General features: G+C 37.1%; 1 protein-coding gene across 5 annotated transcripts in view; it reads left to right on the forward strand.

Moving 5' to 3' along the window:
• Positions 1 to 22,417, forward strand: part of LOC140153069 (delta(14)-sterol reductase TM7SF2-like) — a 67,776-nt gene that overhangs the window by 9,852 nt on the left and 35,507 nt on the right. For 2 of the 5 annotated variants that reach the window (XM_072175673.1, XM_072175674.1), the window contains exons 6-13: positions 2,035 to 2,089; positions 2,281 to 2,475; positions 3,071 to 3,174; positions 3,730 to 3,852; positions 5,383 to 5,551; positions 7,033 to 7,113; positions 7,630 to 7,752; positions 9,078 to 9,721. In XM_072175673.1, coding sequence (XP_072031774.1) covers positions 2,035 to 2,089; positions 2,281 to 2,475; positions 3,071 to 3,174; positions 3,730 to 3,852; positions 5,383 to 5,551; positions 7,033 to 7,113; positions 7,630 to 7,752; positions 9,078 to 9,238 — 1,011 coding nt within the window. In that variant the 3' untranslated portion in view covers positions 9,239 to 9,721. Of the gene's footprint in view, positions 1 to 2,034; positions 2,090 to 2,280; positions 2,476 to 3,070; positions 3,175 to 3,729; positions 3,853 to 5,382; positions 5,552 to 7,032; positions 7,114 to 7,629; positions 7,753 to 9,077; positions 9,722 to 15,021; positions 15,182 to 16,158; positions 16,432 to 17,178; positions 17,300 to 17,426; positions 17,624 to 18,769; positions 18,825 to 20,056; positions 20,252 to 20,781; positions 20,886 to 22,080; positions 22,204 to 22,417 lie in introns of those variants that run through there. The other 3 variants (XM_072175670.1, XM_072175675.1, XM_072175671.1) reach the window with 2 other exon arrangements.

Below are 22,417 nucleotides of genomic sequence, written 5' to 3' on the forward strand. Positions count from 1 at the left end.
TCAATCAGGTCACACAGTATGTAAAATAGAGCACTACTTTGTCATCGGATGTGCTATTTTCCTAACCAGCCAGCAGAGCTGACAGGTCCATGCCCTGAAATGTTGCTACTAAATAGTGGTGTACCGACCACCAAAATACCTAACAAAATTGAACAGGACCAAAACTGCACAGTGTCTTCCGTTTAGCCTATTTTAGGCCATTATCCTTATTTTGGCCCATTTCAGCATAATGTTGCAAATTTTTCACAAAGTTTTGAATTAAATCAAATACTGGAACTTACATTTATTGCAACTTGCTACGTTGCGTTTGAAACCATCAGACTTCATCAGGCAACTGACCCGCTGGGCTGGTCATGTGACACTTTGAGACGGCTAGGGATCGTCTTGATGGCCCAGTCCCATGCGTGAGATAAGTTGTATCTCAGTCCCCCTTTCTTGTTAAGTGACGGCTGCTCTACTCTCTCCCAGATGGCTTCCTTGATGCCTCTCCTGTGCCACTGTTCCTCCTTATCGAGAATCACTGCGTCCTCGGTGTCAATATTATGACCAGTGTCTTTAAGGTGAAGGTACACGGCGGAGTTCTGGGCCTCGTTTGTACTGGGCCTCCTATGTTGATTGAGTCTAGCTTTCAAGGCTTGTTTTGTTTCGCCAACATAGGCAGCAGAACAATCAGCGTCACCGCACACTAATCCATACACTAAGTTATCAATGGTATCAATGGGTGATGTGATCCAAATTGTAAGTAATGATCAGTGTGCGTGGGTTTTCTGTAAACATTTGAAGTTAGCGAACCATCGTTCTTCACACTGATCAGGCAGTCTAAGAAAGCTAGCGTGTCGTCTTTACAACTTTCCTGAGTAAATTTGATGTTATCGTCTAACTTATTGATGTGTTGAAAGAAACCTTCTAATTCGGTGCGCTCAATGATCACGAAGGTGTCATCAACAAAACGTAACCAGAGTCTAGGCTTAACACCCGGGTATGATTGCAAGGCTCGCTGCTCGAAACTTTCCATACACAGGTTAACAACTATCGGGCTAACTGGGGATCCCATCGCAACTCCATGTTGTTATTTGTAAAATTTACCTTGGTATGAGAAATAGGTGGTATTCAAACAGATGCTTACGAGTTCCACGATTTGATCAACATTAAGGTTTGTCCGTTCACTCAAGGTGGTATCATTGTTCAAACACTCCTTTACAACTTTCAGCGCAAAGTCTGGTGGAATACATGTGAACAAAGCGGTAACGTCATACGATGTTATTGTTTCACCTTCGCTTAGAGTGATATCCTTAATTCGGTTGACAAACTCTTGGGTGTTTTTGATGTGGTGCGGAGATTGTCCAACAAGGGGCCTAAGATTTTAGCCGCGTGCAGACTTTGCGAGATTATACGTTACAGATCCGATGCTACTCACAATAGGCCTTACAGGTATTGATTCTGGCTTGTGAATTTTCGGGAGTCCATAAAACGCAGGTACTGATGAGGTCTGATGGTTTCAGACGCAACATAGCAAGTTGCAATAAATGTAAGTTCCAGTATTTGATTTAATTCAAAACTTTGTGATTTTAACGACTGGATGACTGAGAATATTCACTATTTTGTTGCAAATTTTTGCGTTCATACGTCCCAGTAAAGTCATTTTGGTAGTTGGTCAGCTGGAAAATTTTTTCCACCACTGATAACTAGACACCAAGACAGCACTCAAGCACCAATACATCAAAACCAAAGTCTCGACTACCAATACATCAAAACTAAAGTTAGACATTTAAATATATGGACCTGTAGGTTACTTTCGGGCAGGACAGGTTACTTGAAGGAGCAGCCTATTCTGCAGAATGAATCTTACACACTGGTCACATACCATATATTCAAAAGGAACTGCTTCATCAGAAATTGTGATACATGTAATTGATAGACCAAACAAAAAGCTAGTGTTCATTTATTTTAGTTTTACAATTTAAATCAAATCTTGAGAAAGTCAAATTTTATCAGTAACACTTCAAACTTTAAACATTGTTTTTCCATGTACAGCTAGTGCGAGGTATGCCACTGAGGACGGGAGTACGTCTTCAATACAGGCTTAATGGTAAGTTTTTACATTCAATACTCAGTTAGCCTATAGATACCAATTAGATTAGGATAAATTTTTGACTTTAGTGGACATGAATGTTTGTGATGTGTGTTAAGTGTTAAGCACTACACAAGTAAAATATGTTTTTTGAAAGTCTTTCCTAATTGTTGTAATCTGAATATTTTAATTTCATTTCAAATCCTCAGGTTTCTTTAATGCTGTGGTCTCCATCGCACTCTTCATAACCATGATATACTACAAATGTGGGGTGAATGTTATCTTGGACAAGTTCCTGCAAATGAATGCTGCTATCCTGTTTGCTTCATTCCTATTGGCTGTGGTGCTGTACATCCTGGCAAGGCGTAGCCCAGGACATGCCTTGGCACCAAAAGGAAATTCAGGTGTGTTCAATCATTTCTTCTACCATTATCCTTACCAATACTGGTATATAAGTGAAAATAAGATTTTTGATCATGGAGTACTGTATGTCCAAATGCATACTGTATGAGCAATAATTGTCAATGGCATGTCAATTAGCAACCGGTTTGCACAGGCCTGCTGTGCACTGCCCATAATTTTCACTGAAAATGTTTATGGGTTGGTGGGCAAGGTAATATACCAGTAGAAGATGTATGTTCATGCTAATTGCAACAGAATGTTTTAAACTTGAAATATGTTTACATGTGTGGAAAAAAATCATTTCCCTTGTTTGAAATAAGGTGTGCACTCTGGCCAAAAGCCTGGGAAAATCACTGGGCCTGTAGATATGCTGTGGCTTGTGAAATTTTGTCACCAAAGTCAGCAAGACTGACTTATTGTCAATGGTCCTTGAAGATTTTGGCTTATTTCAAACACTTAATAATCATCATTTCCCAAGTTATATTATTTTTAAACACTGTTAACGACTTCAGATTAAAAACATTCCATAATCATAGTCTTATTACTAACTAAATACTAATTGAATTCTAATCAAATAATCCCTATTTTAACCTACAGGCAACATCTTGTACGATTTCATCCTTGGTCATGAACTGAACCCTCGTCCTTTCTGGAACTTTGATGTGAAATTGTTCATAATAAATGCTGGGATGGTTGGAATGGTAAGAAATTAGAATCATTCTGGGTCAGAAATGAATACTCATGATCCTCTATTTAATAAATTTGTAGAAGTATTTCTTAGAGAGAACATTATGTGCATATATTGGAATGCTTGCAACAAGAGTATGATGCTGTATCCATGACCCATGTATACATTGGCAATTTGGCACATTGATCAATGATGTTGCATCCAGAACTTTTCATCAAAAAGTGCTGGAAATACACTATTTTGGTACCAGGTATGACAACACGACATGACAAATTTCCCACAGCATTACGCACAGGGAAAGTGTCCTAACCTCTTTGTGACACAATCATGTGATCTCACGTTCGGCAACCAAATTTGTATAATTTCAAGAGCAAGAGGAGTATTTTTTTCAGTGAACAGATAGCACATGCCAATGCCACTGTTTGTTTCATAAACTGGTATCTCTTGCGAGTTTTCTGTTTGCATTGGTATTTTATCCACTATATTACATGTGCAGAGAATTTTAATAGATAAGAAGCACACCATTATGTTTAAGATAAATCACATATTACACTCTTTCTTTTTTCAGATTCTACTTGACATCGGTTACTTGGCAAGAGCGTGGACTGGGTTTCCTGACAATCCCCCCTACCCTCTGCTTTGTCTGGTCTTCTTCCGAGTTTTCTATGTGATGGATATCTTATTCTTCCAGGTAATATAGCAAGTGATCAGAGCTTCAATTCAGTTGTTTAGTAACTGAATAAAAAAGTTCCTCATGATCCTGCAGGATTGAGATCAAAATCTGCACTTTGATAGTTAAGCAGGAGAGAATAACTTTTTTTTTTATAAAATTTGTGTGCTGGATTTTTTAAATCTTAATATTATGCAATTTTTGGGATTTGGATTAATCGCGGTGGGATATTATTTAGTGATCGGGACTAAATTTTTTATCCTCTACTAAGTAATAAGAAATATCTAAAATTGAACATTTTAAAGATAAGATTAAATGAGTAAAATCTTGCACTGGCAGTATACATTTTTAATAAGAAAAATATTAATACATTGAATACTTAGGCTAAACAAAAAAATTGATGTCTCATGGGAATTGAAAATTATATAATGCAGTATGCAGTTTTTTTTATTTTATTTTTAATAATTCAACAATGCCAATTTTGGGTATTGTACTATATCACAAATGCAATTCTATAGTGCTGTCATACAGCACACCCCCATCTGCCCATGTAGGTTATAGTAGGGCCTATACAGAATAGTATTGAAATGGCATTTTACCCTACACTTGAAGTATTTATGTTGCATTTAAGCTGTATGTAATACATTTTTGAAGTTGCCGATTCGATCAGAAGCAAATTTGAAACTGAACATTAATATTATAGCAGATTTTCAACAAAGTAGTATTTATTTTGGGACATTAGAGCACATCAGACATATCGAATTGCATTCTGAATACGAAGAATGTCATTCTGATATCAAATAATTTTGATTTTTGAAATTCACAATTTAATACACATTTTATGGCAAATCATTAAAATTGATATTTTTGATATTTAACAGTACTTGAAGTAAACTTTATAAATCTGATGATTTATACTTAAAGTGTATGTAGGTGGGATGAAAAGCTGACGATCAATTGAAAATTTTGACCTTTCGTATTGAAGATATGGATTTTTTTCCCCAAAACACCAAAAGAAATTAGGTCTTTTTGGGAAAAAAAATCCATATCTTCAATATGAAAGGTCAAAATTTTCAATTGACCGTCGGCTTTTCCTCCCTGCTACATACACTTTAAGAATATATCATTAGATTTATATAATTTACTTCGAGGACTGTTATATATCAAAAATTTGAAAAATATCAAATTTTTATAATTTGTCATAAAATTTGTATTATATTGTGATTTTCAAAAATGAAAATTATTTGATATCAGAAAGACATGCTTCATATTCAGAATGCAATTTGATAGGTCCGAGGTGCTCTCATGTCCCACAAAAAATACTGTCGAAACGCAATAAACGCTCATTTTAGATCCCTTAAAATGAAAAATAAAATAAGAAATAAAATTGATTCAACTTCTGCCATTTTTCATGAGCAAACGTGCAGCATATTAATCTTAATGCGTGCGGGGGGGTACATAAGACAAATCTTTTTTATTTTTATTTGCCCTTGTTTATTTATTATGAATAAATAAACATCTTAATTTTTTTCCAATTAATTATGATTGCAGGAGACAATGTTAACAGGACTTGACATGCAGAAGGAGGGAGTTGGTTTTTACCTGACATACGCTGCTCTTAGTTCGTCATTTCTCTGGTCTCTTCAAGCTCGCTACTGTGCTTCATTTCCCCCAACAAACATGCCATTATATTGCCTGATACCAACAATCTTACTCAATGGTGAGTTCAGTTTTAGTGAATCATGTTTTTAGCAGCTAATATTGTAGATGTCATTTGCTGAAAATTGGCCGAAAAGTATCCTACCCTGATGGCTATCTATCCATTTTGCTGAGGTGATATTATCCACTGAGGTGATATTACCTTAATGGAAATCCACACTACTAGACAAACCAATGCAATTCCCTCTGGGACATATATTATATGGTGTATAATGGTTTTTGTGGTTTAGGGGTGAGAGTATTTAAAAGGTTTTAAACTTTGTGCTTTTTCAGTATTTTTTTAAACAGTTTATCTGACCTGTAGTCATGTAAATGTCACATTAATTATCAATTCACAACAGGACAAAAGAAAACCTGTGGGTCGGCTGCTTTTTTGTAAAATGGATCTAATTGCCAATTTCTATTGTTGATGCAGGTTATTTTTGTACCATACCATGGTAACGCAAGGGACTATTCTTATGTGTATTAAATGGTGGTAAAAACACTTATCTGTATGTGGTCCAGACTATAAATATATTCAATCACTGAATTGTTTGTTGGTGGCATGATGGAATACATTGACTCTCGATTGATCCTTTTTCTTAGTAACGTATAGCAGACAGCTAAAAAAAAGCGCAGTGATTTATAGTGTGCTATGCACAGGTACAACGCCTAGACGTTGATCCACAAGCCTCAGCACACTTTACAGTACTTGCTCATTTCACAATTTTCATCAGAAGTGGTTTTTAACAGGTGTAATGAATAATTCCCACTCCAGATCTTTTCTATGATCAGTACATGTAGTTGCATTTAGGTATTATTCATAAACAGAGACGAGGCAGGAATGATTAGTTTCATGAATTAAAATCCAATGGGTTACTATTTCATCCGGTTGTAGTCAGTGCTGTACGGTGCAAAAACTGATTGAGGAGCCAATGGCTCCTATCTATATAAATTTAGGCGCCCAAATATTGCTCCCAGGCTCCCAAAAATATGAGGCGCCAACTGAACAGCCACATGCGTTGAATGTTCATAGCTGCTGTACTCAATATTCCCATTTACGCTACATACTTCATACATAGCATGTACAGTGTAGGCCTATATATGTTTTCCAGGAAGTCCCCATCAAGACATCATGATAAATGCATATTCATAGCATACGTTCGTACTCTTGAATGCTACATGTACATGTACGTTACATACGTATTTTGCATTTGCTGGTGATTAAAAGCTTCAACAGTTGGTCGCCATTGTCGCCAGGGGTTGAATATTTAGTCGCATCAGAAAAAATCTAGTCGCCAATGCGCCTAAAATGGTCGCACCGTACAGCACTGGTTGTAGTCTTGTAGATGTCGGTTTCAACCAAGTGGCAATGCAGTTGGGCCTATTCTTGTTGCTGGTGTGACACATCACTGATAATGATAAAATAAATCTATTTGCTAAGTTTGAAGTATACTTTTTTGCATTGCTAATAAATTAACAAATTTTATACGTTTTTTGCAGTGGCTGGCTATATTGTGTACAGGCAATCAAACTTAATGAAGTGTCAGTTCAGGAGAAACCCTAACAGCAAGGACATGGCAGGTAAATTGAAATTGTGTGCTATTGTTTATCTGTAAGTGTAAATATTACGTTAACCTTAACACTGGTAAGTTTTAAAAAAACAAAAAAGAAAATAAGATGACTAAGAAGTCACTTGGTCCCCGAATTTGAACCTTACACCCTTGTGTGCCAAGAAAATAGGTTTCATTTGGCCCAGCCAGCGATATATATAGCACTTAGGGTGAATGCGTCATGGCATCACGTCAGATTCATGCATGCGCAGTGGTTATCCTTGTAGTGTTTACTGGTGTTAGAGTTAATGTGAGTTTGCTCAAAATATTCCCAAAATTAGCATACTGTTCCTTGATTTGCTTTGCCCCAACAGCTTTTATTGCTTTTTCTCATTGCCAATCTTTCTTTCCTCTGAGAAATCATAGAATTGCTCATTTTGTCAGCAAAATTTGCTTAGTTTTATGCATGTTACATTTTTTAAAAGCATGATGCTGTCAAACATGCTGATAAATTACCTAAATGTAACTAAACTTTTCATTTCCACAGCTCTTGAGAGTATACCAACATCATCTAGCAGGAGACTTCTGGTTGCAGGATGGTGGGGTCAAGTACGTAAGCCTAACTACCTTGGCGATATCATGATGGCTCTGTCTTTTGGCTTCTATTGTGGTAAGTACGCTGTAATTAAAGATGTTAAAATGCAGTCATAAAAAAGTGTAAAAATGGGTACCTGATCTATTTCCATTTTCATTTACATGTGAAGACATGTGTCAGTCCTATTCAAAATATCCATTTAGCTATGCGGATGGCGTGCATCAGTTTTTAATTGCCCGGCACAGCCTTGTTAGGGCTCATATTGAAATACCCTACCATGTTTTCACACAGAAAGAAGGCAGGATTCCCCTTGTTAAGCGCGCGCCTCAGGAAAGCTCGGTCATAAAACGGATGGATTATATGCATCAGTGATACACCCTGTCCTGGATTTTAACAAAAGAAGGCTAGCACAGGAAAGCTGCAGGATGGCGCATACCTTCCTGTGTAAAGGAATTTCAATATGAGCCCTTACTGATTTATGTGTATACATACAATGTGCATAAATACGGTATTGAACCTACCAATGGGAGACTTAACATCAAATGCATTTTGCAGTATTTCTAATCTGGGTTCCTAATTCATGAAAGGAACTGTGGACCATCCACAGACCACACCTGTTTGACATGTGTCCACCTTATCAGGTGCCGAGTTCAGTTTGTGTCCACGCTTGGTTGCAATTACGAAAAAACCTCTGTTGTATTGGTTGTTTGGGTCATAGGGCCATTTGGTATAAAAGTTGTGATTCAAATCAACCCAATTTAATCGGTTGTTCTCTACATGTTGCTGTGAAACAAAAACTCCCAAATATACTATCCTTAGTCTTTAGTCAGTGATGTCAATGCCTTGAGGCAGCTGTTTCATGCACGTATATATATGCAGCGTCTTTTAACATGTGTGTGTACCCCACAGAATTAGAGAAGGAGAACCGGGACTCCCTATACCGCCACGTACAGTCGCGCCGTCAGCTATGGGGAGAAAATTGGGGGTATTCGGGTCCTTGCCGACGGTGCGCGGAGACGAACGAAAACAACTCTGCGTCTCATCTGAAGCGTCTTGGTACTCGCGTACAGGTCGCATCAAGTGCGTCTCTCAAATGCGCCCATCATCCATGTCGCGCTTGCCGAGACAACGAATGCCTCAAGCGCATTCCGAGGGAAACCGAATACCCCCAATTTTTGCTCCATGCCTGTATCAAGATGGCGGTCGAGTCCTGGTTCTCTGGTTTTAATTCTGTGGTGTACCCATAGCTTTGAGCAAACACTTGGGATTTGACGTCACTGATTTGCCAAGGTAGAAAAAATGACCATGGTTGGACCCACGTTGACTTTGTTTTGGTTTAAACACATTTCTATAGGTTCCACCAATGTGCCTCATCAATATTATTTTTCTTTCTATAACAGGATTCAACAGCATATTCCCATACATCTATCCAATCGTCCTGATACTCTTCTTGGTCGCGCGTGAGAGGGACGACAGCAAAGCATGCAAGGACAAGTATGGAGCTGCCTGGGATCGCTACTGCAAGAGAGTACCCTACAGATTTATCCCATACATTTATTAAATTTTAAAAATGCTCTGTGGTATCTTTATTCTAGTCTTCAAAAGCAAGTCAAACCTGATGCTTTTACATTCCAAGTTTTGAGGTGAAATTCTGGAATGCAAAGTTGCACACCAGTGATTAGAATTGCTCAACTTCATGATAAAGAGTCGCTGAGTAAGCACTTTATATATGCTCTTGTTTTGGATATAACATCTCCAATTTGAATGCAATTCTAACTCGCACTCTTTTGGTTTAGGCTATCAGGTTGAGAACAATTTGGCTTTCATACGACTCAAGATTGTATGAATATAATAAACTGAAATAAAGTCCAGTATTATATTTTTTTAACCACAGTCCTTAAATGATGAAATTCACCTTGTCACGTTAATGTGCACTTACACAGGCTTTTAATTAAAACATACAATGTATCTGAAATGTTTCTAGAAGATTAATGTCAAAACAATAGTGACACTTTCATTTGAAGTTAATTGGGAATTTTGGTTAGGGATTAATCATTCTGTACCAAGCAATAAATTTTTCATTACACAATTTAGCCAATGTATTCTTGTGAAACTCAGGTGAATAATAATTATTAATGTATGCAAACTTGTTGAAAGAAAATTATATGCTATGATACATGCGGAAAATTACTTTTGACTAGAAAAATTCAGGTGCTTTTGCATGGGATTAGAGTACTTTATCAACTCTGGTCTGGTTTAGGATTCCAATGTGCTGAAATGAAAATTGGTAAACAAAATGACTTGGGAGGGCGATTGTTTTATTTATGAAAATTGCAAGAAACAGGGTGTTTGTTTGATTGGTGGCTTTCTTTCCATTCAGCAAAATACATCATGGATGTATAAATTTCTAGTGTCACACTTGTAAGTGAATTTCACAATTTTACAAATGTGTAGTAGTCTTGTCACGTATTTTTAAGAAAGGTACATTTTGTATATAGTGATTCTTTTGCAGCAGAATGATGGTTTTGTAAGATGTATTTAAGTTGACCTCTGTGAATAGCATGCTAAGCATACATACTGTATTTCAATATTTGAACACACAACTTCAAATCATTCACACCTGTTGTGTACTTTTTTGGCATATCCAGTTGATGAATACAATATAAACTTTGCTCATTTTAATTATTCTTTAATCAAATTTCAAGTCCAGAGACAGGGAAATGCTTGTGGTTTGCTTTAGTGTTGAAAGAAATATTTCGATTAAGAATTTGGATGTTTGCAAATGGGCTGTGAGAATGCCAATAAGGTTGCCTGTCTCGAGTAGTACTACGGGCATAAGTAGATTCATATACTTGCATCCGTTTATGCCAGTGATGCAGTGCAATAATCATTGCATTTTAACAACTCATTTGTTTCATAACTTTCATTAGACCTATAGTTTTTATCAAAGAGGCTTTCATAGGGTTAGAGCTGGTGAGCATTTGTAGTGAAACTTTAATGCAGCTATTTTTGTGTAAAAACCACAAGCTTTGTAGAATAGGAGCAAGGTCAGCAAGTAATAGTAGCCCTAAATTGACCTCTTTTGTATATATCAGGGTTAGTATTCAATTGCATATATTGTAAATAAACTTGAGTTTGTAGTTTTATCTGTTATTATAAGTGTTTTATTCAGTTTTAGCAATGTAGGAAAGTCTTGAGCCATGATAATGAAAGACTGCAAGGATCTTTCACAATTTGCAACAATACTGCTTGTTTATGTCAGTATGAATTATGTTTCTCTTAAGTTATAGTATGAAGTTTTAGAATTTTGATGGGGGAGGCATTTTTAGTTTTAATTTTGACAATACATTCATAAATTAATTTTTATTCATTTATGGTCTGTAAGGGGCATTTAACAAGTGCACCTTTTAATTGTAAATGATTAATATTTTATTGAAACAATACAGAATGAAGGAATAAATAATGCTCTGCAATGTAGAATGGCTCTCATGTGTCATATTTACCTGAATATTGTAAATAATTGACATCTTGAAATAATTTTCATAACATTTTAGAAATGTTTTGTATTGTACTTTCAAATTTGTGCTGTATATGCAATGCATCTCATGGAAGAACGTCATACAAGAACTTCAATGTATGTTTAACTGAAATTATTTTGAATTGTGACCTTGTTGTGAATCAATTTATTCCATCAATATTATAAAGTCCTAATCTGAATTTTTAAGATCTTATTAATAGCAGTCCGCAAATAAGAGACATAGCTGAGTGATCAAACATTGTTATAGGCAAAATATCTAATACTCGATCATGAGAAGATGTGCCTTCTGCATACTGTTGCATCATGGTACTTTTTGTGGAACAACACAATCACATGACCTAAGACCGTGATTGGTCAATTCTCAATGCTCCGTAAGCGTGTGGTCTTTGTGTAGTACGCTCGACACAATATCTGTGCGTCCCATGTTGACTCTCATGATCGAGAATTGGATATTTTGCTTATAGTAATTATTGTTAAATCCTACCAGTGATCTCCTATGTGTCAGGCCCTGAACATGTTTAAATCAAAACTTCTTATGTAACCTATTGGCAGATTTGTTTTAAACATATTCAGGGTCAAAGCACATAGGAGGTTTTTCCTGCCCAACGACGATATGTTGGTTAATTATTGGTACTGTGATGATAAGACCATAGTATAATGTAGATACCAGTGAATTGTCTTGTAAATTCAATGTCTTGTATTGCGTGTATTTTGAGAATCTTGACAATAAAGTAAAGTCTCTAAAAAAGAAAAAGAAATCTTGTAAGTGCAGAACATGTACATCAATTTTGTCGGAGTGCTTGGTGGTATTCTTAGAATACAGCTTTCAGTGGAAACTTGTTAACACTAAATTACTAATAATGAAAAAAATGCTATGAATATCTACATATCTACTGACAACACAATCTCCTGTTAACAACAGAAGTATGTTAATGGTCCTAGGTTGCTGACTTGGTTCCACTGGATAATACTTCTCAAGCTGAGACATACAGTGTAACCTGTATAACACAAAATAGTCGGGCCTTTGATTTCATTTCTTGTGTTATCAGGTCAATGCATAAAGGTATATGCATGGGACCTAAAAAAATTGGGAATTATGTGTTCATAAGTTTCCACCAAATGTATCAACAAGTACTGAGTTTGGGCTATTTTGATTTCCTTTACATAAGAAAAAACAGTTGGCCATGGTCATTAGCACCAATCCAGCATGAAATGTGTGTGTGTGGGGGGGGGGGCAATCAGCCTGAATTGTCAAAAAGTGGCTGAAAAGAACAAAAAATGGGTCGTTTTGCCATAAGGTGGGATTGATGGCCATGGTATGAGATAGATTGTCAGTGTGACATAATTTTACAGCTACCATGTGGGTTTAATCAATATAATTACATTCGAAAGAAAAGAAATCGTGTGATAATATAGCACCCATGACAATAAAAGGGAAATATAACATATTGATTTACCAGCTTTTGCCCACAAGATGGTGAAAGGCTGATGGTGTCACTCACAGGAAGTGTAAATGCTGTTGCATTTACAGGGGCATTTTGTAATCCACAGCCTCATCTCCCCCTCCCCTCATTTTTCTCAAAAGGTTATACAACTGGAAACCTCTGGCTACATAATGTTTATGCGCAAAACAATTCTTACAGATTACTTTGTTTAGCAAAAATATGGTCAAATTTGAATTACTTGAATACAGTGGCTATATGGAGCAGTGTAATACACATAATCATGTGCATAACTCGCAAACGCAATTTATCGGAATCAACTGAAATTTTGAGAATAAGCTTTTGTCATGGATATTGACTTCAAAATGCTAGGATCACGAAATACGCTAAGACCTTAGATTTCAAAAAATTAATTAACAGGGATGTACATGTATTTTATATAAATTTTTGTTCCATCCAAAGTAATCTTGCTATTATGCGTTCCATGTTGCCTGTTATATGCAAGCCTACCTTTTCAGTAAATCCCATAAGCCTTTGCATTTAGACCCTTGATGCCATCATGCCGATGAGCACATTGTTACTGCGCACTTCACAGCTTTTAAATTCGCAGTAATGATGTTTGCTGATGATGTGCACATCGGCATGATGACATCACACACAAAGACTTATGGGACTGACCAAAATCAACTTACATCTTAGGGTGGTCTTAACCCTGGAATTATGGAAACTTTCGGGCCTTATAACTGCTAAATTATTGGTCTTAAGTATTTAAAAGTATACATATTTAATAGAATGGCAAAGACATGATAAATTCATCTTTGAGGACAAATTTGGGCCATTTTTGGTGCAAATTTCTCAAAGTTGGTCAAAATTCAAGAAAATAAAAAACGGATCCTAGATACTCTTATCTAGTTTTTTTAAATCAAGAAAAAAAAATTGTGATTTTCTGATTTTTCTCCAAAAATTAGCATTTTGGCCCAAATTTGACCTCACAGATGAATTCATCAAGTCATTGCCATTCTAAAAATGTATACTTTTATATTCTTTAGACCAACAAATTTACAGTTATGATGCCTGAAAGTTTCCATAATTCCAGGGTTAAGACCACCCTTAATAATGGTGCATTGACCCTTGCAATGAAGTTTGCAACATAATTATATTGAAACTTTATAAGGCAAAAAAAAAAAAGGTTTGTCTCAAAGCGGCGCATTTGTAAAATCGTGAGATTTGGAAAAAAACAAATGCGGTAATTTTTTTTATTTCAAAATTTTTTTAGTTTTTTTTAGTTTTTCCAGAAAAATTTGGCGAAAATCAGATTTTTTTCTCCAAATACCATGAAAAAGTCGGGAATAAAAAAATCGCATTTCGCATTTGTTTTCAAACCACTTGTGAGCTTTGAGACAAACCATTATTTTTTATTGGCCTAATGAAAGGGATCCGTATTCAAATTCTTTGTAGTTATCTTTTAAAAAGAAAGTTGGGTGAATCTTATATAATGTAATTCTGTGCAGAATTCAAGGCTTCATTGAAGGGTAGTTCTAAGTCAATTTTCAGTATACATCACAGAATTAGAGAAGGAGAACCAGGACTCCCTATACCGCCACATACAATCGTGTCGTCAGCCATGGGGGTAAAATTGGGGGTATTCGGGCCCTTGCCGACGGTGCACGGAGACGAACGAAAACAATTCTGCGTCTCATCTGACGTGTCTTGGTACTCACGTGCAGGTCGCATCAAGTGCGTCTCTCAAATGTATGACAACGAATGCCTCCAATTTTTGCTCCATGCCTGTATCAAAATGGCGGCCGAGTCCTGATTCTCTGGTTTTAATTCTACCCATGTTTGCGGCACGTCCCCGTTTGGTCATTTGTACTGAGAACCCCCCCTGGTTTAGAATTCTTACAATGTGCATATTTTGGTGATGTTCTAATCCTATTTCAAGAAAACCCGAAGTGATGGTTCCATTGTGTGAATTATGTTATTCATTCATAAAATACAATGTAATTTGAATGTTAGTATTCCTAGATGGAGCTATTTCCCCTCCTCAGTTATTGGTAATTTTATCCAAACTGGTGAACTGGGGCGGTACAAATGGCCATACGGGGACGTGCCGCAAGCATGGGTAGCATTTTCGGCCTTTTGGTATACTATCAATGACCCCTTTTCTAGGCCAAAATTTTGGTATATGGATGGATCCTTATTTCAAAATGTTCTAAATTTTTTCAGAAAGTAAATTTGAGTACCCCCCCCCTCCTCATTTGTTTGTTTTTTTTGTTTTGTTTTGTAATTCAGTGTTCCTTTAAAAATACACTAGTCTTTGTATTTTAATATCAAAATATTTCCTTTATTTCATTGCTTTTGTAGAATCAACATGAAGGGGCTGCAGACTGGAGAAAAGGTTATGGCCAAATGGCCTGGAAGTGCCCTTTGGTTTCCTGCACTTGTAACAGCCATAGATGAAGATAGCTATGAAGTCAAATTTGAAGATGGAACTAAAAATGATCTGGAAGAAAGAAATGTGACAGTATGTTTTCATCAGTTTTGTTTCTTTTCACCGTCAACTGTTGTCATACTGTAAAACATGCAAACATGAAGAGCCTCATCCACCAAAATGTAAAGGGTTTTGAGCAAATCATCGATACACATAGTTATATATGAACAAGTAAACCTGCAAATGTGTGTCTCAACCACAGAATTAGAGAAGGACTCCCTATACCGCCACATAAATCGAGCCGTCACCTATGGGAGAAAATTGGGGGTATTTGGGTCCTTGCCGACGGTGCACGGAGACGAACGAAAACAATTCTGCGTCTCATCTGAAACGTCTTGGTACTCGCGTGCAGGTCGCATTAAGTGCGTCTCTCAAATGCGCCCATCATCCATGTCGCGCTTGCATGACAACGAATGCCTCAAGCGCATTCCGAGGGAAACTGAATACCCCCAATTTTTGCTCCATGCCTGTATCAAGATGGCGGTCGAGTCCTGGTTCTCTGGTTTTAATTCTGTGGTCTCAACCCCATTAGCTCAGTTGGTAAAGCGCCGGACTTTGGTGCAATTTCATGTTTTCAAAAGCACATATGCGAACTATCAAGTTTTACGGTATTTATAGTTGGGGTCTATTACAATGAGGTGATCCTAGATGTAAACATAATGTTCTCCAGATATATTCAGAGTTTTATTATAAAAATTATTCAATTTTATCAGCTGCTCAGTAGTATTTTTACATTTTGATGTTAACCCCCTGGACACTACTGGTCATCTAACATCATTTCTGATTGGTTGATAATGCTCATTTTAATTGCCAATTATGACTAGCCTTTAAACTATTGGTCAAACATGCATTTGCAGATTATCTTATTAATACCCTCCTTGCTTGGTTCAAAATTGAACACAATATGAATATTCATTTTGGCCAATCGGCAGGTAGTTCTCATGAGGTAGATTTTCTCCTTGATTATTTTCTAAACATGAATGAAAATACATCGCTTTTTATTTTAACAGAGGGAATCTTCCTTTAGACGACGATCACGTTCAAGATCACCAGCTCGCAAATCCCCAACTCGTAGACGATCACGATCACCTGGTCGCAAGGAGTCACCAACACGTAAATCATCAAGGAGTCCGGGACGAAAACCATCAACGAAAGCAGCCAAGGAGACCAAGACAACACCTACACGTACAGCATCTAAGCCCAAAACAACACCCACCCGTACGTCAACCAGGACCACTGAAGTAAGCACAGCACAATCTGATGTGAAAAGAACAGTCACAAGGGTACGTATGTATGCTGCCTCAAGCTCAGCCAACACTTGATATTACGCCTCAAATTAAAGGAAGTGTATGGCAATTACAACATTATGTCTTATATGTAATTATCAAGCACGAAATCACATGGTTTTATTTTAAACAAAGTCATATTGACCATAAAAACAGCCAGCTCTCACCACACAATATTCAAAATTCCTGTGCCAAAATTGTCAGTGTGCAAATTGAACGGCGCATACAAGTGATCACGGCAGCTGCGAAATTCACTTCCTGATTTAGTTCCAAGTGTATGGAAATTGCCATACTGCTGAATGATTTTGCCGTCTCCCTCTATCATGCCGCTCTCCACATGTGACCAAGTCCTAAAACAGACAGCACCACCAACGTCAGCTCCACCAGGAAGCCACCGTCAATTTGAGAAAGTGCTAAAATTGAGCAAAAAACTGTCATTGATCGAGGTATGTAACATCAAACTTTGGATTTGTTTAGAAGCATTTTGCACTTACTATTAAGACTTCTTAAGAAACTTTCATAAATGGGACCAATTTTTAAAAAGGGTGAAAAGCCACACAGTAAAGATTTTTTAAACTTTGGGCCCTTTTTACATTTTGAAACCTTTTTTGGTAGTTGGCATTTACTAACATGTTCACCTGACCCATACAACCTAAAATCAATGTGTATGATATATGGTAACAAAGTTCAAGTTGAATTCTCATTTTAATATTTTCAAATTTTTTTCCCTCTCTTTTTACACAGACTGAAACATACAGTACACGTTCAGCTTCCAGGTCTGGGGTTCAAATCCTAGAATCTCCTGTTGATATCAAATCATTCCGCGTACCCAAAACAGCTCATTATGAATTTGGTGGACCAATTGGTAAGTTTATAGCTGTTGATATCCTGACATTCCAGTTTTTGTCTCTTATAGGCAAACAAACCCTTTTTTTTGGCCTAATCACAATCTAAGCTGATCCAGTAAATATTTTATTTAATGTTGTTTCCAGGTGTTTCGATCGTGATGTTGGTGCTACCATTCCTTGCATTCTACCTCTACTTTGCCTGCAATGACAAGAATTGTGCTTTTGCATTCCCGACTGTTATATCACTTGACTGGTTTGATTATTATGACATCACTGCTTATGAGATTGTTGTGGGATGGATGGTATTCCAGTTTATACTCCATATGATACCTGTTGGTAGGGTAAGTGGGAAATAATAATGTTTCTTTTTCACTGGTCAACAACACTTTTTGATCTGAATATTTTACGTCATCAGGGGTGAAATGCTGTTGGTTGAAGTCCGGATGTTTCTTTTATTGTTTGCATGTTTTCTTGCTTGCTGTTGTTGTTGATGTTGTTGTTGTATGATCCATAAGCAATTTAGTCAATTTGCACACAATTGCACAGTCTCTTTTCTCGTCAGATTCTGGGTAAAAGTCAAAAACGTTTTTAATAATAATTATTTTTTAACAATAATAATAATAAAAAGATAATAAAATGGTATTTATCTGAGACGCTTTCTAGATGTTCACATCCCTCAAAGCGCACCACGTGTTGGTCCATATTAAAATGCAGTTTTTTATTTTGCATGAAGATATATCATAATACTAATCATGGCGTGTCCGTCCGTCCGTCCCTCTGTCCGCGCGCAATCGCGTGCGCGTGGCTCGCTAACGCGTGCTCACGGTGCGTATCGCGTTCAAGTGGTGAGCTATCGCGTAGTGCGCGGAGTACCGACGGGCACAGTGCGAGCATCGGAAAGCATTACAGTGTGGTTAATCGTGCAGGTGCATCTCATCGGATCAATAGGCCTATTTTCAACACATATTTCAAAACGGCACACGTGCAGAGGCCTATTAGTAGCAGAACATGACTACTTCCGTGGTGCAATATTTTTTTCCGTAGTTAAACCCTAATCATGTTTTGAATAACAGCCTACATCCAGATACTAATTTCAGGATATTTGGGGGGCCCTCAATCCCTCATATGTGGTAGCAGGAGAAGAGGCGAACAATGGGTTTCCAGATTACAGCCAAGTAAGCATCACAGCTACAAAACTACTAAGTTGATTATTGTGTCAAATTGGGTCTTGATCATTGAGAGACGTATATCATAGTAGTTTAAAAGGTCAGGGCAAGTAGACCTATAATAAGCTCCTATATGGGTAACGGGTGTTGGGTAATTAGAGATAGTCACAAGAACCACCCAACCCGAGAACCTCGAAATCTAGTATTATATAATTCTCAGTTGTCAGCCTGAACATTGACCAGTTGAGGGCAGCAGTCTAGCTTGCCCCTTAAAATGTTAGAATATTTTCTCATATTTTATTTCTGTCCTCACTTTGCCAGGTAATGAGAGGTGTACCACTGAGGGCAGGAGAACGTCTGAAGTACAGGCTTAATGGTAGGTTCTCTTTTATGTATGATCATGATCAGTATGTGCAAAAATGTTAACCCTTGGCCAAAAAATGTTGACTTGTTTTGTTGATTTCTCTCACATGCTTTGATGGATTTCAATGGAACTTGGACCTTGGACACATTGACCCATGGGTACATTGATGTAATGTCAAAAGTGAGGATCTCAATTTCCCAGACTGCTCAAAAATGTTTAACTAATTGCTTCAATTACCGTAATTGTTAATGATTAAATGACGTCCGACTTCTGGGAGCATTTCCCCTGACTAACTGACAAAAGGGGGGGAGCATTTTTTTACGAACCACAAAGGCCTCTTAAAGATGCATGCAGGATTTTTTTTGGTTCGAAAATCTATTAAACTAACAAAGAAAAGTTTATAAAAGTATACATTTTGGAAATGATGAAAGAAATTCAACTGTTTCTTCAAATTTTGAAGAAAAACCTTTTTTTTTTGGTCCACCATAGCTATATACTTATGCTGACACTTCTAAATGATAAAAATTGCATATTATTGTTCTGAGTCAAAAATCTAGTTGCTTAACTTACTTTTTCAAATTGTATTATCCACTTCGAAATTGGCCTATTTACTCAATTGTGGCCTATAAATATAAATAGATTTTAGTCTTTACAAAAGAAGATGCATTATGCAATTCTTTGACACTAAAAAAAGACAAAAGTGCAGCGATGTAGAACGACCTGTCTCTGGCAATAGCCTTTGAAAATTGATGATGGCCCATATATTATTGTCACACCGTTTGAAATTACTTCAACCGCTGAGTAAAACATAAAGATTTTGCCAATTTTAAGTGTCACATGATGTGGACCAAAATGACACATGTAGTTGACAACTTTTCAGACATAGACTATAATAAAATAAAGCATGATAAGTGTGCATTCTTTGAAGATCTACAGTCAACATATAGGTGGTGTGTCCAGGGGGGTGCTTTGGGAGCTGAAAAATCATGTAAAATCAGCCATTTTTTGGCGATTTTAGCCATAAGCCCCCCGCATAACTCTGAAAGCCCCTCTGAGCCCCCCGCAGGAACAGATCCTGGACATGCTGGTGCATATGCATTTTAAGAGTAGACTGTTTGCATTCATTGCAAACATGTCAAGGATAATAACCAATTGTGTCAGAGATGAACATGGAAGCCAGTCATTATTTTGGATTTTTAACTAGATTTTGGTAATCCTCATAAAATTTACCCCATTTTTTGTAGGTTTTATAAATGGTGTGTTCTGCGTTGGCCTCTTTCTAACCATGATATACTTCAAGTGCGGAGTGACCATTATCTTTGACAAGTTCCTGCCCTTGATGGCTGGTGCCGTGCTGAGCTCCTTGATTCTATCTGTGATCCTTTATATTCTGGCTAGACGTGCACCTGGACATGCTATTTCACCCAAAGGAAACACAGGTTAGTGTAAAAACCACAAAGGATCTAGACCAGTGGCATCGCCGGGGGGCATGGGGGTGCAAATACCCCCAGTCAGAACTCTTTCCCCCAGTTGCCCCCAGTAAAAACCCAAAATTATGGAAATGTTCACTTTTTGCAGTAATTTTGCACAAAATTTTTTGATTTGGCCCCCCTAAAAATTCCTTGCACTGCCACTGGTCTAGAATTTGAGAGATCAAGATTTGAAATGTTATACTGTAGCAAGGTGCTCGAATCGTGCACAAAATTACAATGCATCTGTTACTAGTTAGTTACTGATTTAGCCTTTTTTCGATACTTGTTTCTATGGTTATGTGACCAAACACACTTTTACTGACTTGTGTTCATCATCATGATGTCCTGTTTTATTTTGCCTCAGTGTGAATTATCTTCCATTATGCTGTGTTGTGCCCCTGGAGTTGTGCCAGGCTTTGTCATTGTTTTGCACATAGATGTATAGATATCTTCACAACTTATTATTTGTAACCCATTTTGTCTGATTCAATCAACAGGAAATGCCTTGTACGATTTCTTCGCTGGACATGAGCTAAACCCTCGTCCATTTTGGGATGTTGACATGAAACTCTACCTTTTCCATACTGCATTGATTGCAATGGTAAGATTTGAGTTGACCTGTTTATTAATAGCACCATCAAAACCATGAGTGACTCCTCTACCTACCTCAGAGGAGTATTTCAACCTAAAGTTACTTAGGGTCCTTTGTCTTAGCGGGGTAAATTCACACACAACATGCAGAGCTCCCTGCCCTGAAAATCCCAACAAGAATTAAGGGTCTGTACCCTTATTTGCTGGTTATTTCAGTTATATCAAGGGAGCCCATAATGTGGTCTCAAAATTAATATTCCAGACGTCCGACTCATTTTGCTTGATCACATCACATAATGTGCCATTACAAATGCAGGTGCGCGATATATGCAGATGTTTATGGTATTACCTCACATCTGATGAAGACAACTGGTATATGTATCCTCAGCAATCACAAGACACTAAAAAGAATTCTGAAATAATATGAATAATAAAACTGCGTAGAAGGCTTTCATTCATTTTAAGCTAAAGTAACAAGGGTAAGTGAAAGCAACCTGGCTATCATGGTCGTTTAATATCGAGTTCTATGGCAGAGTCATAATTATGACTTTATGTCAAAATTGCTCTGTTGACTTACAAACACAACAAATTAAAATTTTATATACGGGTGTGCCATAAAATATCACATTACCTGTGCAGGCGGTCATGTGTGAAAACTACAGTACTGGTTGCAGCCAGTCACTGCTATACAGTAGTGGCTGCAACCAGCACCAGCAGTGCTGTAGTTTTCACATATTGACCGGTTGCAACGGTAATGTGATATCCAGAATAAAAATCAATTGTTATGGAATCCTGTCATGAAAGCCTATCTACTTACAAACATTTGGTATGATTCCACTTTGGTGTAAGTTGGGACATCACAAATATGCTGAAAAATCAGGTTTGAAAAAAAAATCAGTTTCATATTATAAGATTGTATAGTATGGCTTTAAGATTAGTGTAAAATTCTGGGGAAAAATATTTGGTGGATCATGGGTACACTCAAAGTGCTGTATAAGGCCACAGCGGCTCGTAATGGCAAAGTTGCGCTCTGCGCCTGGCCTCCTGCTTAATTTAATCCAGAAATTTGATGGTTGAAAATAACCTTACTCAATATTATACATGTATTCACTTTAATCACAATAGATAACTCTGTAAGGTTGTTCCCATCTTCCTAGAATAACACTAGCACTGAATTGTATTCTGGTTTTATTTTATCCTGTTAGGCTCTTATTGGCATTTCATTTTTGGTGGAAGCATGGACTGACTTCCCAGACAACCCTCCATACTCTCTTGTTTGTGTTGTCTTCTTCCAACTTCTCTGGGTGTTTGATAACTTTTTCTGCGAGGTAAGTTGTTACTAAAGCATTCTAAATCATTTCATTACTTACATTTCCAGAAATCTTAGTGGGCAGTATCTGAGCAAGTCATTCAAATGTATATAACAAAAATGGTAACTTGTACTTTCAAGAAGGCAATTAACAGATAAAAAGATACAACTTAAAGAGGTATCAAACATGATTTTGGCTCCCATTTCATCAATGGTACTCCATCTTTCATCAG

The sequence above is a fragment of the Amphiura filiformis genome, chromosome 5 (genome assembly GCF_039555335.1).
Source record: "Amphiura filiformis chromosome 5, Afil_fr2py, whole genome shotgun sequence".
In the NCBI taxonomy this organism is placed as follows: Eukaryota; Metazoa; Echinodermata; class Ophiuroidea; order Amphilepidida; family Amphiuridae; genus Amphiura; species Amphiura filiformis.